General features: G+C 39.9%; 1 protein-coding gene across 30 annotated transcripts in view; it reads right to left on the bottom strand.

The window, feature by feature from the left end:
* KLF12 (KLF transcription factor 12) overlaps positions 1–16348 on the bottom strand; it is a 453354-nt gene that overhangs the window by 22648 nt on the left and 414358 nt on the right. For all 30 annotated transcript variants that reach the window (XM_086710407.1, XM_086710520.1, XM_086710513.1 and 27 more), the window contains one exon: positions 5299–5456. In XM_086710407.1, the coding sequence (XP_086566533.1) occupies positions 5299–5456 (158 nt within the window). The remainder of the gene's footprint in view (positions 1–5298; positions 5457–16348) is intronic.

The raw sequence follows: 16348 nt of genomic DNA, 5'->3' as shown, positions 1-16348 counted from the left end.
AAAGGCCACTCAAGTGCACAGCTGTCACAAAACTCACGAATGTCTTTGTAGGAATATCATGAACCCATTTCGAAATCTCACGCAGTTAAACCCGATGTCAAATTAGAAGCAAGAAATGTGGGAATAGCAGTGAAAAGTGATGAGGCAAGTAAGAAAGGTGAAAAAGCATGGAATCTGCAAGCATTTAGCATAGATGTTGTGTCTGAATGTGTGTGCATGCACACGTGTGTTCTCCAAATGCACAACCATTATCTGATGTTAATTATAGAATGATATTAATTACAAAAGCATCATCCCTCAAGGGAAGAGGTAAATAATGTATCATTGCCTTCATCTGTGGAGGTGGGGAAGGACACATTTTATAGACTTAAATCGCAATTGGTTAATAATTTTAAAGCATCCATGTAAGTTAATTTCTTTGATGTGTAAAATTCAGACATGAGTTACTTCTGATAAAGCCAGATAGATAAGAAATGTGATTGCTTTACATTTACTGATGATTAAAATTCAGGCAGATAGTTTTCATATGAATTAAAATGAATATTGGACAACACGGCTAAATGAGGCTCACGGACTTACTGGAGAGTAGGATATCGAGTTGGAGTATAAAGTATTCCCAGATTCATCTGAAACTGAGCATTTTTATATGCTAAAATTACTTTTTAAAAAGTCTGGCTTAAAAAGTATCTTTACATTTTCTTTCCTTTGTTCATAAGTAAATTGCAATATTCTGCAGAACAGTGATAATGACGTCATGTTCCACACACCACCAGAGGGTTCCAGGGGACCCTCAGACCCTTTTAGAGTAGACCCAACAGCTGGTTGTAGTGCACCATCTAGTGGCTGAAGGAATCACTGATGCCTGAATGTTTCTTGTACTGCATTTTCGAAAACACTATGATAGATATATTTAGAAAGTAAGAGAATTGTAAATAGCAATTCCAGATTTGTAAGACTATTTCCCTCTAAAACTTATATTTAGATCATTTAATAAGTAATAAAATTCTTGACCTGAGGGAAAATCATAGCAACATGCTAGTTATGTATAACAAAGGCTTAGATGGCCATTAATTTCATTATACTGCACATTCATTTTAAATACACTGTCCACTGCTTCACGTAGAGGAGACACAATCTATACCAGTGAAGGGGAACAATGTACCTGCTGACAGGATTGCTGTATAGGATTGCTGAGATAGTTTTTTCCTCCTTTTTACTGTGCCTTAAACAATTTACCACAGGCGAGTGTTAGTAAAGGCATTTAAAAATGTTCGGGCAAGTATTTATGTTATTATCTAAACTGCACAGTCATGACAATATACTTACATCATTTTTAAATTTAAAAAGGCATTCTGTAGAATTTCTCTTTTTACTCTAAATTGCTATTATCTAGAAAATGTTCCTCTTTTCTACCAATGTGTTCAATTTACTGCGTGAGTCCTAAATAGATGACTGGTCATGTGCTAATAATGCAACAAAAGATCAAGTGTTAAAGGTAAAATTAATGTGACTTTATCAAAGAAAATGTCTCATGGCTACTTGCTCACCTCCTATAGCGTGCGTAGATCTTATAAGTCATGTTATAATCCCACACGCTACACTCATTGTGATTGGTCACACACAAATAACTTACTCAATGTGCCTGGAGCAAAGGTAAGGCTAAGATATTTGTTAAAAGCAAAGCAAGCCAACCTCAATCCCTATACAGCCAGTGTTGATTTCATCTTGAACGCAAAGTTGAGAAATCTCGCATAGAATTATAAATCAGAAACAAGTATGGGCTCCCTCTGAACCAAGTGGCAGTAAATCAACCAAATCCCATTCTTTCTTTTTAGAAGTACTATTATTTGCTAATTTAGGAGGCTATGTCTCGCAGAGTAAGAATCTCCTTGTGAAGTCGATGAATGGATTTGGGATGCCTTGGTTTGGAGCAGGGATTTCACAAGGACATTCTGATGTAGCTGTGAGACCAAGAAAGATGGGTTGGAGGTAGGACGATTAGGTGGATGTTTAGCTATTCGTTAATGAATTAAGACCCACTTGGATGAAAGTCTCTGAGATCACATCTCAGGGCTTTGTCCTTGAACCTGTCCTACTTAATACCTGGCAGATATGGAGAAGCTGAAGGACAGAACTAAAATACTAAATGCAAGGCGGGCAGGGAGAGAGTTCAATGTCATTTCAACTTATTGGGAGAATGGGCCCCAATATCAAATGGATATAGAATAATTATTTCCCAGACTTGAAAGGGCAGGTGCAGCCCTCAGAATACCAATTCTGGCCTGTATCTCCTACAAGAGATCAGCCAGCCTGCAGTGAAAAGTGTCCAGGGAGAGGAAAGGCACTACTCCCAAGGGAGCCATCCCTTGAGGGAGAGGTCTAACTACAAACACAACATTGAATGTTCGGGTTTAAAAAAACATTCTTACATTTTTTATTTATTTTTGTGAGCAAGAGAGACAGAGTGTGAGCGGGGGAGGGGCAGAGAGAGAGGGAAACACAGAATCCGAAGCAGGCTCCAGGCTCTGAGCTGTCAGCACAGAGTCCGATGTGGGGCTCAAACTCATGAACTGTGAGATCATGACCTGAAGCAAAGTCGGATGCTTAACTGACTGAGCCCCTGAATGTTTAGGTTTTAAAAGAAACCAGTTATAGGTACAAGGGATGGGCAAGATGTAGTGTTCAGCACATTTTGATTTAGCTGACTTAAGAAAGAGAGTCAATTGCTAGAAGACAATACAATTGTTGCATTTCAAAACCTCTTTCCTCAATTTGTGGTGTGGAAATTTTAAAAGACACAGTGACATGTTGGAATACAGCTAGAAAGACGTGGCTAAGATGACTGAGGACACCTGGTTTGGAGAAATGAAGATGCAAGTCGTTGACGATGGGGTTTCGAGGGGCACCAGGGCCAGGAAGCGGAAATGAGAGCATGATAATTGCAGCTATTCCATTTAACCCGAAAGTACTGAGAGCCGAACAGTGTCATAACAGGCAATTCAATACCGTATGAGGGGAGGACTTGGTCCTCAGAAATGTCACCCAACTTGTCTTGCAGAACAATCAACCGTCTGCCACTTGGAAGTTACTAAAAACCACTGCTACGGGAACAATACTTGACCAGGAGACACCATTACACAAAGAAGGTAACGACAGCGGCAACCACCTGGTGTTGTGACGATCCAATAAAAGAAAAGATGTGTGCGTGTGCAGAAAACTGCATCGGAATGACTTGTTCTTTGTAAGAGATGACACCCAAGGGATTCCCCTAGTTAGGGAACAAAGTAGACTCTGTGGCGTACAAGGTCCATTTGGACCCTAGGAGTCTATGATTTCATCTTATTAATAACCCAAGCTAATTAATTCTGCTTCAACATTCAAAGTTTATAATGCTTTGAACTATACATCATGTCTCCCCTACCTTCATAGTCTATGTCAAATCCCTTAATGCCATGAAGTTAGATCCTTTAATAGCACCTAATTAAACCATTTCCCCTCGTTCACTGTTCATCATTCGGATAAACGGAATAGAGACGTCTGTGTACAAATGACGTTAATATGTATTTCAGTATGCGCAAGGAAAATAGAAATAACTTGAAATATATGGTGGTTTACTGTAGATAGATCCTTCTTTTTTTTTTTTTTTTTAAATAATAGAAATGCTCCCTTTAAAACTCAGTATTATGACCTGATCATACTTAACGACTATGATTTATGTTCATTATCCACGGACAGGATGGAACATGCTTATTTGATTTTCATGTTTTTATATTCATTCTTTGCCTAAATGGTAAAGAAACTGATTCAAAAATAATGTCTAAGAAATGAAATAAAAACCTCTCCTGGGGAAGCTCGGAATCAATGGAGAGGCAAGAATCTGGAATTAAGTACAAAAAGGAAAAGGATTGGGAACAGGGATGAAAGATGAGAAGTATGCAAAATATGCTGAATTATTGGAAGTATTAAAAGTATATGTTATATGTTAGATGAGCAAAAGTAAGCTTCAGATTCTACAATGCTTTTTTGACCTCAGGCAAGCCTCCTATGCCATAACTTCATCACACACACACACAGACACACACACGATGCCCGGTCTCAGTGTTTGCAGAGTCATGGAGCAGATTCTGTAAAGTACCTTTGGAAACCATCTAATAACATGAGTAAATAAATGGCAAAGAATGCTGGCTTAAACGATTTTGCTACCTCAGCTGGGAAACGGTTTTCATAGTGTGGTTATTTTAATATATTTGAGATGGCAATACTATTCACACAGCCCAATGGGAGTCTGTTACACTTGAAGTTTCCAGCTAGAGGCAGGTGCCGGTGTCTGATTCCTGTTGAGGAGAGTCACTGGACTCCCCTTACTCCACATGTAGCATGTTGCTACCAGGAATTGCCAGGAATGTGTGTGAATGGGTTTCCCTCTTCCACCTGCTTCTTTGAGCTTCACACATTCTAGTCACCACTTTTCCGAGAAATGGTAGTGTAACTGCGGGGCCCTCCTTATACCTCCAGTCTCTTCCCAGAGCTTTCCGCCTTCCACTGGTGGCTCCCAACAGGATTCAGGAGCCAAGGAAGCCAGGGGATGCCAGCTAAGGGACACACAAGGCAGAGGATGGAAGGGGTGGGTGGATCAATACATGGACGGGTGGAGAGGGCGACAGCTGGGGGATGGGTGGGTGTGTGGATGAGTGGATGGTGACAAAGTCAGTAAATCACATGTGGTCTCAATTTCCTAAAATTCCTCTCTCTATATCTACAATGCCAGTGAGATGAAATGGAATCATGTGGAAATATTTTTTAAACTCTTTACAGTGCTATGTGTACGTCGATTTATTTTATTTTTTTGGTTTACTTATTGGGTTATCTGGGGGACGAGACCGGGGGGGAGAAAAGCGTGATCTAAGTGGTGGTTAAAATGCTAACTTTAAGAAAACAGAACAATTTTGTTCAGCTTGTTCTTCAATGTGCTTTGTGGATATTTTAAAACCCGCTAAACTAGACAGTAATTAAGTGGCAACACTGATCATAGAAGAAGGCTAGATCCCTGTGTCATACCATCGTAAACCTCCTTAAGACACAGAAGACTTACTTCACTGGTTGCTAAAGTTCACTAAGACTTAAACCTTTTTCAGCTGAGAGAGGGGATCATTCCACTCAGAAAGGAAGCCAATTTGAGATGGCTGGGTAAGAAGCAACACAGCATTCCAAAACGCTCACAACCCCGGAAGCAATCAGTGGCCCCCTCGGGATTTTCACTGAACCCCCACCCCAGTGAGAAGCCCTGTAACACAGTACCTGTATGTGTCCTTCGGTGAGCCTTCAGGTGAGAACTTTTTGTGTATACTTTGTTGCATCCTTCAAAGTCACATCTGTGGATACGCCGTTTTCTGGAGTCTGGGGATTCAGACCGTCTCTGGCGTCTTGTGCTCTCAATACTAAATGGTGAAATTGAACTGGAAAAAGAAAAGCCAGAGTTAAGTGGTGAGAAACACACAGCACTCTGGTTTGTTCTAGTGGCACGAGACCTCCGTCTCATGGTCTATAGCTTCATATAAACTCGAAGCCCCAGGTCCCCACTTCCCACTGTCACTTGCTTGGACATATTTTATTTCTTAATCTCGAAGACAGGTAGCTTGACCTACTTCTGACGAAACACTCCTCTAGAGAGAAAGCTATGCTAAAACAACAAGACCAAAACAAAAACGGAGTAAAAGCAGTGGTAAGGATCCTTGTTATCAAAAGAAACAATCTGGAACTTCTGAATGACACTCACAGACAATATTTTTGGAAGCCCTGCTATAGACAGACAAAATGAATGCATTTAATAAGTAACACAAGGGTCTGAATTGCACGTGAAAACATATAAAATTGTGTAAAATCACAAGGTACATTTCAAAACAAGTGAGGTCAGGCTGAAAGAAATGACATCAGTACGTCAATAACATGACTCACGACGAGCTATTTCTGTTCACTAACATGCACCTGACATTTAACTTTTCCAGTTGGTGGTTTTTCATGGTGAGGAATAAAGTACATTGTATTTAAAGATTAGCTGTACCACCATTATGAGAAAAAGTTTTAACTATGAAATTTGGCCCTGACTTGCACGTTGTTTAATCTTCATGCCACAGTAGAAAAACAGGATTAGTTTGTAACGTCAGGTAATTGATTAACATGTACTTCTTCAAACCTTAATCTCTTTTGCTTGAGGTAGAAATGAAGAATATGACTAATCGTCTTTAGTTATCCATGGAGTTCTTTACTATTATTATGAAATACAACACAAAAGCAATCATCCATATTTCTACCACACAAAATTTAACACCGTTAATATTTTCTTCCAGCTTTTTCGTGTCTTGACGCTTTTTAAAATTCATTTTTATTAGTAAATCACCTCTTTTTAAAAAGCTGAATGACTCTGAGCAAGAGTTCTTTGAAGTGAAGTTGAAGCTTTACCTAAGAAGATCACAGATGAAGACTGACCCCGCCTTTGTCTTCCATCCGCTTCCTCTCTGCGCAAACTTCTGCTACCAGTTTCCTCGGAATTCTTCCAATTCTTCCAAATGATCCTTGCCTATACATATCTACAGTCATAGAAATTCATAATGTTGCTTGGTTTTTTAAGAGCCGTGTAAATATCATGTTGTTCACATCATTTTGCAAAGTGCTCTACACTTGCCTTTTCTTCACTCAACACGAAGCATTTGAGATTATCCACGCTGATGCCAACATTGGAGTTTATACTTGTAGTGTTACGTACCACCACGACTCTAGTCTAAGATATCTTCCTTTTATATTTAAAAAATTTTTTTAATTAAAAAAAAATTTTTTTTTTACATTCATTTATTTTTGAGAGACAGAGAGAGACAGAGCACAAGTGGGGGGAGGGGCAGAGATAGAAGGAGACACAGAATCCGAAGCAGGCTCCAGGCTCCGAGCTGTCAGTACAGAGCTCCATGCGGGGCTCAAGCTCACAAACCGTGAGATCATGACCTGAGCTGAAGTCGGACGCTCAACTGACTGAGCCACCCAGGCACCCCTTCTTTTTATAGTTTAATGTCTCTAAAATCAGTAGCTTCTTACAATTTGATAGCTTGTCATAGTTTAACTGGCACAATTTTTTTGTTAGCGGTACATAAGTAATGGTGCATTTTACAATATGTGGTATTTTAAACTTATTTCAGGGGTTGGTAAGATTTTTCAGTAAATGGTTAGACGGTAAATATTTTGTTTTGACTTTGAGAGCCATACGGCATACATTTAACAAATCAACTCCGCACTTGTAGCATGAAAGTAGCTATAGACAATACATAAACAAGAGAGCATGGCTAATGTTCCAATAAAACTTTATTTACAAAACAGTGGGTTGCACTTGGGTCCAGTGGTTGACACATGACTTAGATGAAATATGGTCCAGTGAATATTTATCCCAGAGTCTTAAAATCTATTTCCTAAGGGATGGCCATTTAGATTATTTTTTGAAGTTTATCTAACAGAGAGAGAGAGAGAGAGAGAGAGAGAGAGAGAGAGAGAGAGAATGAGGGGGGAGGGGCAGAGAGAGAGAGGGAGAGAGAGAATCCTAAGCAGTCTCCCCACTGTCAACGCAGAGCCTGATGCAGGGCTCAAACTCATGAACTATGAGATCATGACCTGAGCTGAAATCAAGAATTGGTTGCTTAACCAACTGAGTCACCCAAGAGCCCCCAAATTGTTTCTAGTATTTCACTGTAACATTGCTCCCCAATGTTTCCTTCTATGGTAATTGCCTTTTAAGTTTTCAATGTGTCTTCTCCCTTTTACAAATAACAGATTCAGCAGCCAAAGCCTTCTATTAGTAGCTAAGACAAAATATAAGTGGTGTTTATCTACTTGTGTCTTAAAAAGTTTTATGCAAGATCTTTATTAGTAGAAGAAAGAAAATATGGGGTGGCTTAGCCACTTTTTCCAGCTTTCCCATGAATCAGTGTGGATTTGTGGTTTTCCACACAACCGACTCAGTTGTGGTGACTGGAGCCTATTGTGAAAAGAGTCAAAATAGTGTGACTGGCCTGTCCATGAAAGAACAGCTTCGGTCACTCCTGCCAAGGTACGCTCTGGCATAAGGTGCGATTCTGATGAACAAAATGGTATGTGTGATGACAGGGCAACAGTAATTCATTTCTTGGATATCAGGTCATGAAAATAAATATGGATCTTGGCACCGGGGACCTCAAAAACAGAAACTTCTGTGTTGTGATACATTTGACGTCTTTTAAATCAAGAGAAAATGATATGGTATCTGTTTCCTTCAAATTATAACTTAAAGTTATACTTGCTACACACTCATAAGCACCAGGGTAAATGTACCTATGCATAACCACACACATATATCGTTATGCCCGCAGTTTATTTTAGCTATTTATCTTGCGATGTATTCATGTATGCAGAGACAAGTAAAAAAATAGATCTGAAATTAAAACCAGGTAACTACCAAGCATGTCTTTAAGGGACCAATGGTGTCATGCTGCTCTCCAATCCTGTCAGTCATGAACTATGTGGCAGGTGGGTAAGCAAAGCAGAGGCCACAGAATGGCACGATATTACTACACCAAGAGTCCTGAATTTAAATCAAAATGAAGACATGTTAGGCGGACGGTCCTAATGCTAAAAACTTCACCCCCTGGTTTTTCCTCGTTTAGGAAATGGCCTGTTGTAGTCCATTATGAAGAACCACCCCCTAAAGGTATCTATGCCATGAAAATAAGAAATAATTTTCAGGGCGCCTGGGTGGCTCAGTCGGTTGAGCGACCGACTTCGGCTCAGGTCATGATCTCACAGTTTTCGAATTCGAGCCCCGTGTCGCGTGGGGCTCTGTGCTGACAGCTCAGAGCCTGGAGCCTGCTTCAGATTCCGTGTCTCCCTCTCTCTCTGCTCCTCCCCCACTCACGATCTCTGTCTCAGAAATAAACATTAAAAAAAAAATTTTTTTTAAATAAAAAAAAAAAAAGAAAGAATTTTCTAAAAAGTATGTAGAATGAAGAGCTGCACCAGGCTGAGCTGGCTTGGAAATGATATCCAGTGGGGAAAATTTCTCCTGGCTCCCCTTTTCAAATGGCAGAGGCATCCTCCGAAGATTCTGAAGAACCTTTGGCTAGGCTGTGCCTTTCAGAACCACTTGCTGGATCTCTTTGTGGAAAAGTAAGAAGTGGGGCTGGAGTAGACAGGGATCAAAAGAGCAAAACGACTTCAAGAACGCAGCAAGACGTGAGGATAGTCCCACTCCATGCAGGACCGCTGCTCTGCTGGGGCTCATGCACAAACCCACAGATGGCAGGCACTGGAGGGGGAAGATAACCAGAGATTGGGGGTTGGGCCAAGCCAAGTTCGTGGCAGGAAATGGGACAGTCAAGGCACTGGTGCCAAGCATCTCTAGAGCTTAGGACACTATGAGCATTCAAGAAATGTTTCCTGAATTGAATGAATGAATGAATGAATGAATGAGTGTATTAAGTCAGGCATTCCTAATTTTTAAATTAAAATAGTCAATCAATTAATCCTTACTTGGCTAATTAATCCTAACTAGGATTCTTTTATTTCAAGTCTTTGGTTAATGGTCATTCAATTCTTTACTCTTATTCTCATTTCCTTAAACTTCATATTTTTAACACTATTACGAAGTGGCTACTGAATATCAGAAGAGTCTGAGTAACCATTAAAACCGCATGTATGTAGGTGTCTCAGTTCTTTGCTCTAAAGTCAAGAGAATGGCAGCATTCTAAAGCATTCCTTACAATTAAAATTCTCAGTGGAAGCACACTGAGACCGCCCGGAACATGTCTAGGATGCTGGTGAATGAAATAAAAATCTTCCTTTTGATGCTGGTGAGCATGTATTGAACACGGGAGGGTGAATAGTGAGTGACCTTCCTCCTCAGCAGTAGCGTCCAGTCCTGTCCTACTCTGAGGCTCACCAGCAGGGGCATCTGGTAACAGAACAGCTGTAGTTATGCTTTGGGTGTTTCTATTCTGCCCCTTCTACGCTTTCTGAGCGATGTGCCCTTTGTTGAGAAGGCCCGTAAGGTATCCCCAAACACATGCAAATTGGTCCTGCGCTTCGAAAGTTGGTCTTGTTCTCAAGAATGGAAATGCGCAAATACACCGCAGCCTGCGCCAGCACAGGATTCTTCCAATAATCCTTAGTAATAAGCTTGGTATGATGAAAATGGTAGAGGTAAAACGGTTGCCAGTGTGTTCCCAGAGACTGTACGAAAGGCATCTGCACAGTTCAAAAGAACAATAACTAAAGGCCCACTCCCTTCCCCAGAAGGTTAGACCATTTGGAGTAGTGAATGAGCGCCTGAGGGGGCCTCACAGGCACTGCGTTGTAATAATTAGATCTACAGAGAACAAATGAGTGAATCATGACTTCGGTTGCACAACAGTCCCACTTGGAATGGCAAGTTAAATTAGAATTAAACCCAGAGAGGCTCGAAAAGTCACATCCAGGAACAGCTCTATTTAAATAGAAGGCACCGCGTGCCTGCCATGAAAGAAATTAAGGTTAACTGTAATCAGCAGGTAATAAAAGACCATTTGTCACGTGTGACCTTAGTGTGATGAGGTGCCCTTCACTGAAATTGAAGTTTCTATAGGTGTTTGGAAAAAAAAGAAAAAAGAAAAAAAGAAAAGAAAAGAAAGCCAGGACATTCTTTTAAGGCTGAAAAAAGAAAGAGGACACATGCATCCCAAATTTTAAAACAAGAACAGAAAACAGTGGCGTAGAAGGTGCTTTAGCAAGTTCACAGGTTCAGTCTCAACAGACCTCCAAGGAGCATGGCTGTGGATAACAACGATAGCTGACATTTACAGAAGGCTCACCATGCTCCAGGCGCTGCTCTAAAGGCTTTAAGCTTCAGAGCAACTTTGTGAGGTCGATATTATTACTACCCCTCGTTTAAAGGTAAGGAAACGGAGGCATAGAGAAGGCCAAGGCCAAAACAAAGTAGGTGGCCACACTAGGAATTAGACCCAAGTGGGTGACTCTAGAACCCAATCTTAATGATTACCTTCTTCGGACTCGGATAGATACAGGTAACATAAACCAGCCTGGGATAAAATGTGAAAATGCGACAAAATAATCTGTATCAATTAAATTTTCCCTCTAGCCCAATTATAGAAAACAACAGCACATAAAAGCATTCTTAAATGTACTCTGCTGTAGTAAGACATATACTTTTCTCTTGAGAATTTTAAGGTAAACAGCTTTATAAATACTGCCAGTAGAGGTATTCACTATAATTACTTACTGTTAATCTACCTAAGAAAATACTTTCCTAAGTTGTTGTGGAAAAAATATTTATTTCCAGGGAGATGTTTTTCGAAGGCTGAGCCTGGCAGTGGTATGTGATTATGTCTCCCTTGACCACCAAGGCCACAGAACTAGTGTTTTCCTTGACATTCCAGTTTATTTACAATTGTACCAAAAATGATTTTGAGTTGGCTGCACTGATAGAGTTACCTTAAGGGAAGGGAGAACATTCAGTTTTAAAAATACATTTTATGCCATTTTCGGAAGTTTATTTTAAAATTATTTTGAATGGGGCATTAAATATTACTTACTGGGATTGTGAATTAGCTTCTGCCACAGAATACAAGTAAGAACGAACCACTCCCTTGTTAGTAAATCAAACACTACACTGGGAATGAAATATCGAGGCCATAAGCCAAAAAAGAAGTTGATGAGACTTTCAGTTAACCAGACATTACATAAATCTTAGTAATAGAGCTTCTGTTCACTTGGACAAGCCAGATATTCACATTTTTTTTTGCAGGCTTTCTCTCAGCCACTAGATGGCTCTCAGGAGCAGGAATCTTTGTATCTGTCCTTCCATACTGTAACAGATTCTGTCTAGCTGCTATCAAACCAAATCAGTGTTTTCCTAGGATATTAATTGGGGAAAAGGTGCTATTTAGATACACTCACTATCTATTCCCTAGAAGCTACATCCCAAGGCAGTGCAGATTCACCAGCATGAAGTTCCTCTTTCATTGCTGCCTGCAGATTCCTACGGAAAACTACTTTTGATAACAGATTGAAATTGTAAGATTAGTAGTTGCCAACCTTTCCAGAAGCTGTGACTAAGGCATTATACCGCTTCATGTTCAAATCTGGATTCAATAAAAATAAATCCATTTTCACAAAATGTATAAAGCAAGAGTAATACATTTGCTAAAATATGTCAACAAGCTTAATCTTAGCATATACTCAACTAGAACTTGGCACATTTTTTCATATGAACAGAATATGCCCAAAATGTAGTTCTAATTATTGTTTTATGTTAATAAATAAAGTCTCCTAATTACAGATAATAAATTTATGAATGAGGTTTTCTGGGAGGTGGGTTTGTGGATAGACTCAGTATATCATGATTTTTACTTAAATATAACAGCTGTTACTAAGTCTTTTTCATCACTTGCTAGACCATTAAAATACTCAAAACTGTTATGGGCTTATATTTCTGCCCTTTTTTTGATTCATCACATTTTAGCAAGTTAAGATCATAAGTTGCAGTAACAAAAGGCTTAAAGATAAAACAGAAAAAAAAGGAACCAGTTAATGGCATTAGCTGTGGTTGGTTTTATCATCAAATTTAGGATGAATTTAGATTACAAGCTGAGAGGGGATTGTTTGTTAACAAAAGAGATCCATTTCACAGGGCAGTATCTATTCAAAATAGCTACTGTGGGGTGGGGTGGGGCACCTGGATGGCTCAGTCAGTTAAGCATCTGACCTCAGATCAGGTCACGATCTCACAGTTCCTAGAGTTCCAGCCAAACGTTGGGCTCTGTGCTGACAGCTCAGAGCCTGGAGACTGCTTCAGATTCTTTGTCTGCTTCTCTCTCTTTCCCTCCCTCACTATCTGTCTCTCTCAAAAATACATAAACGTTAAAAAAAATTTAAAAAGTTACTTTGGGGAAATGCTGTATGCATTGCAAAGACTTTACCCCATCAAATCAATTCATAATATCGGCTGAAACAAGTGTGGATTTCTGAATTACACTGGACACTGAATAGAAGACACATAATGTACTGAAATATTCCAATGAACTTTCCGCAGAATTTCTTCAGAAAACATCAGGGTTGAAACTCTGTTTTATGCCAGGAGTTGTAGCTTAATGGATCATCTGAATCTTAAACTTGCTAGGTATAAAAAGGAGCAATTATTTAAACCTGAAAGCCTTTAAGGCAGGCCCTGTTCTCTCCAGTTGCCATAAGTCCTACTGTTACCTATTGCCTTACAAGGGCAGTGCTTTACATTAATCTTCAGGGTATTGTCCATGAACCCATCTGATTTGGAGATCCTCTAGAATCCTGCTAGGTTAAAAATAAATAAGTTGTACTTACTTCCTTAAAGAAAAACTTTAAACTTGTCAAGAATGCAGATATGGTCTGATGCATGCCTCTCTTGAAGTTGGCCTATCAACAGGTGCCTGTGTGAAGGGGGGAGGGAGGAGGGAAGGAAGGGAGGAAGGGAGGGAAGAAGGAAGGGAGGGAGGGAGGAAGAGAGGGAGGGAGAGAGGGAGGGAGGAAGGGAGGGAGGGAGGGAGGGAGGGAGGGAGGGAGGAAGGAATGGAAGGAAGAAGGAAGGGAGGGAGGGAGGGAGGGAGGGAGGAAGGGAGAGAGGGAGGGAGGGAGGGGGGACGGGAAGAGGGAGGGAGAGGGAGGGAGGGAGGCAGGAAGGAAGGGAGGGAGGAAGGGAGGGAGGGAGCAAGGGAGAGAGGGAGGAAGGGATGGGAGAGGGAGGCAGAGAGGGAGGAAGGGAAGGGAGAGGGAGGGAGAGAGGGAAGGAGGAAGGAAGGAAGGGAGGGAGGAAGGGAGGGGAGAGGGAAGGAGGGAGGGAGGAAGAGAGGGAGGGAGGGAGGGAGGACGGAATGAGAGGAGGGAGGAAGGAAACAAACAAGGAAGGGATAGGAGGTTGGGTAACACAGTCAGGCCTGTGAGGACTTTATTAAATGTGGACACTGGAGTCTCACCCTAACACTGCTCGAGGGCAGAATTTTATATAAAGAATTTAGTTTTTCTCTATCAGAAGGTCTTATTGTAAGGCAGATTCACTAACAAGATAGCCCTATGGATGTACTCCAGGCAACGGCAGGATATAAAGCTCTGTATTTTAAATATCAAGACATATATAAAATGTTTTGGGGTGCCTGGGTGGCTCAGTCGGTTAAACGTCTGACTCCTGATTTTGGCTCAGGTCATGATCTCACGGTTCATGAGATTTCTTGCTCCATGTTGGGCTCCATGTGCCGATAGTGCAGAGCTTGCTTGGGATTCTCTCTCTCTCTCTCTCTCTCTCTCTTTCTGCCCCTCCCTGGCTCATGCATGCGTTCTCTCTCTCGCTCTCTCTTAAATAAATAAACTTAAAAAAATAAAACCTGTATAAAATGTTTCAAACATACAGTTCTAATGAGATAGTATAATGTAAATCATAAATAAACTTTTGAAGTGACCACCAAAACAGGCCTCCATCTATTTTATGCTGATCATTAACCAGGTCTATGTTACACTAGAGATTTCTTTTATTAACACTGAAATTATATCAGTTAACTATCTGGTACTTAAGCTTACATAAATTATTGAAGCAGTTTTTATTGCACGTATGGGGATATATCAATAACAAAACCAAGTAGATTTCATTGGTATTCCACTTGAATTTTGTTGGCCAAAAGGGCTGTCTGGTGCCACAGATAGGCGTTTCTCCTACCATCAAATCAACATGTATTTGAGGAAAAAAATAAAATCTTCCCAATTACGGAGGGAATATTTTACCTGTTTTGTACTTCCTTTCCTGAAAATTTCACTTAGTTTTTGAATACCCCACCAAACTAATGTTGAAAAAAAATAAGAAAATATATTAATGTGACCCACATTCGTATTTGGAAGACATGCAGAAGGTGAGGAAACAGGTTCAGAAAGTTAATGAATTACTATGCCACAGCCACCTAGCTAAATATTGGCAGAGTTGGAACCAGATGCCCAGTTCCTGGCCCCTCAAGCTAGGACTCTTCCATTTTCCAATAAGGTTGTAGAAAGAGCTGGGTCATAATTTTTACTTAGTATGAAGGCAAATCTGCTTGGCAACACTGATAGTCATTTTTTTCTTTCATCAAATAGACTAAAAAACTCCCCACCCTATTTACTTTTTTGCTTTGGCTGCCAGGAAACTCAGCCACGATAGCCTAGGATTTGGTGCTTGTTTTCTATTCAAATTACACAACTCCCAAACTAAAACTATACAGTTTTTATCCTATAGAGTAATTTTAAATGTATGTCTCATGAATTACTTTCAGCACTACGTGGAATATTTATGTTAAACAAGGAAAACAAAACAAAAGAGCATTTACTTAAAAATGGAGAAAAACATGTGAAATCTGAATCTGAGTTTTAACACGCAGACCTCTAAATTAAAGTTTTGTATTCTAAGCTCATATTTTTATCTTTAAGAAAAAAAGAGAAAACAAGACTATTTTTTGTTGCTGTTCCTTCAGAAAAAGCATAGACTGTAACCTGATAATCTAAATATGAATCATAAATTATAATTTATTAGTGATGGTATTTTAGACATTTAATCTCTTTGATTTTCAGATTCCCAAAATTCAAATGTGGAGCCATCAGAACGATTTGCCAAGAGTAATGTAAACCTGACTCAATGTCAATATATCTTTAACACTTCTTAACTTCAGGCTCTTCCTTATTCTTCCTTTTCTGGTTAATAACTTTAAGATATAATTCACACATGGGGAGGAGGATGGGGGGATGAGCTAAATGGGTGGTGGGCATGAAGGAGGGCACTTGTTGGGGTGAGCCCTGGGTGTTATATGTAAGTGATGAATCACTAAATTCTACTCCTGAAACCCATACTACACTATATGTTAACTAACATGAATTAAAAAGAAAAAAGACGTAATTCACATATGATAAAATTCAACCTATAAAATGTACGATTCAGCAGCATTCATTATATTCACAATGTTATGGAACCACAACCTCTGTCTAGTTCCAGAATATTCTCATCACCCGGAAAGGAAATTCCATATAATCCACCTCCCCCACTGAGTCCTGGGGGACAACTCAACTACTTTCATCTCCATAGATTTGCCTATTCTGCACATTTAGGAGGAACAGAATCATACAAAATGGGTCCTTTTGTGCCTGGCTTCTTTCCTAAATTTAGCATCAAGTTTTCAAGGTTCAACCATATTGTAGCATACATCAACACTTCATTCCTTTTTACAACTGAATCATATTCCATTATAGAGATATGGCACACTCTCTTACCTGTTCATTAGCTGATGAACTTTTC

Source organism: Puma concolor, chromosome A1 (genome assembly GCF_028749965.1).
Source record: "Puma concolor isolate L17-30 chromosome A1, mPumCon1.1.hap2, whole genome shotgun sequence".
Classification (NCBI taxonomy): Eukaryota; Metazoa; Chordata; class Mammalia; order Carnivora; family Felidae; genus Puma; species Puma concolor.
This window is presented reverse-complemented; position numbering and strand designations above follow the sequence as displayed.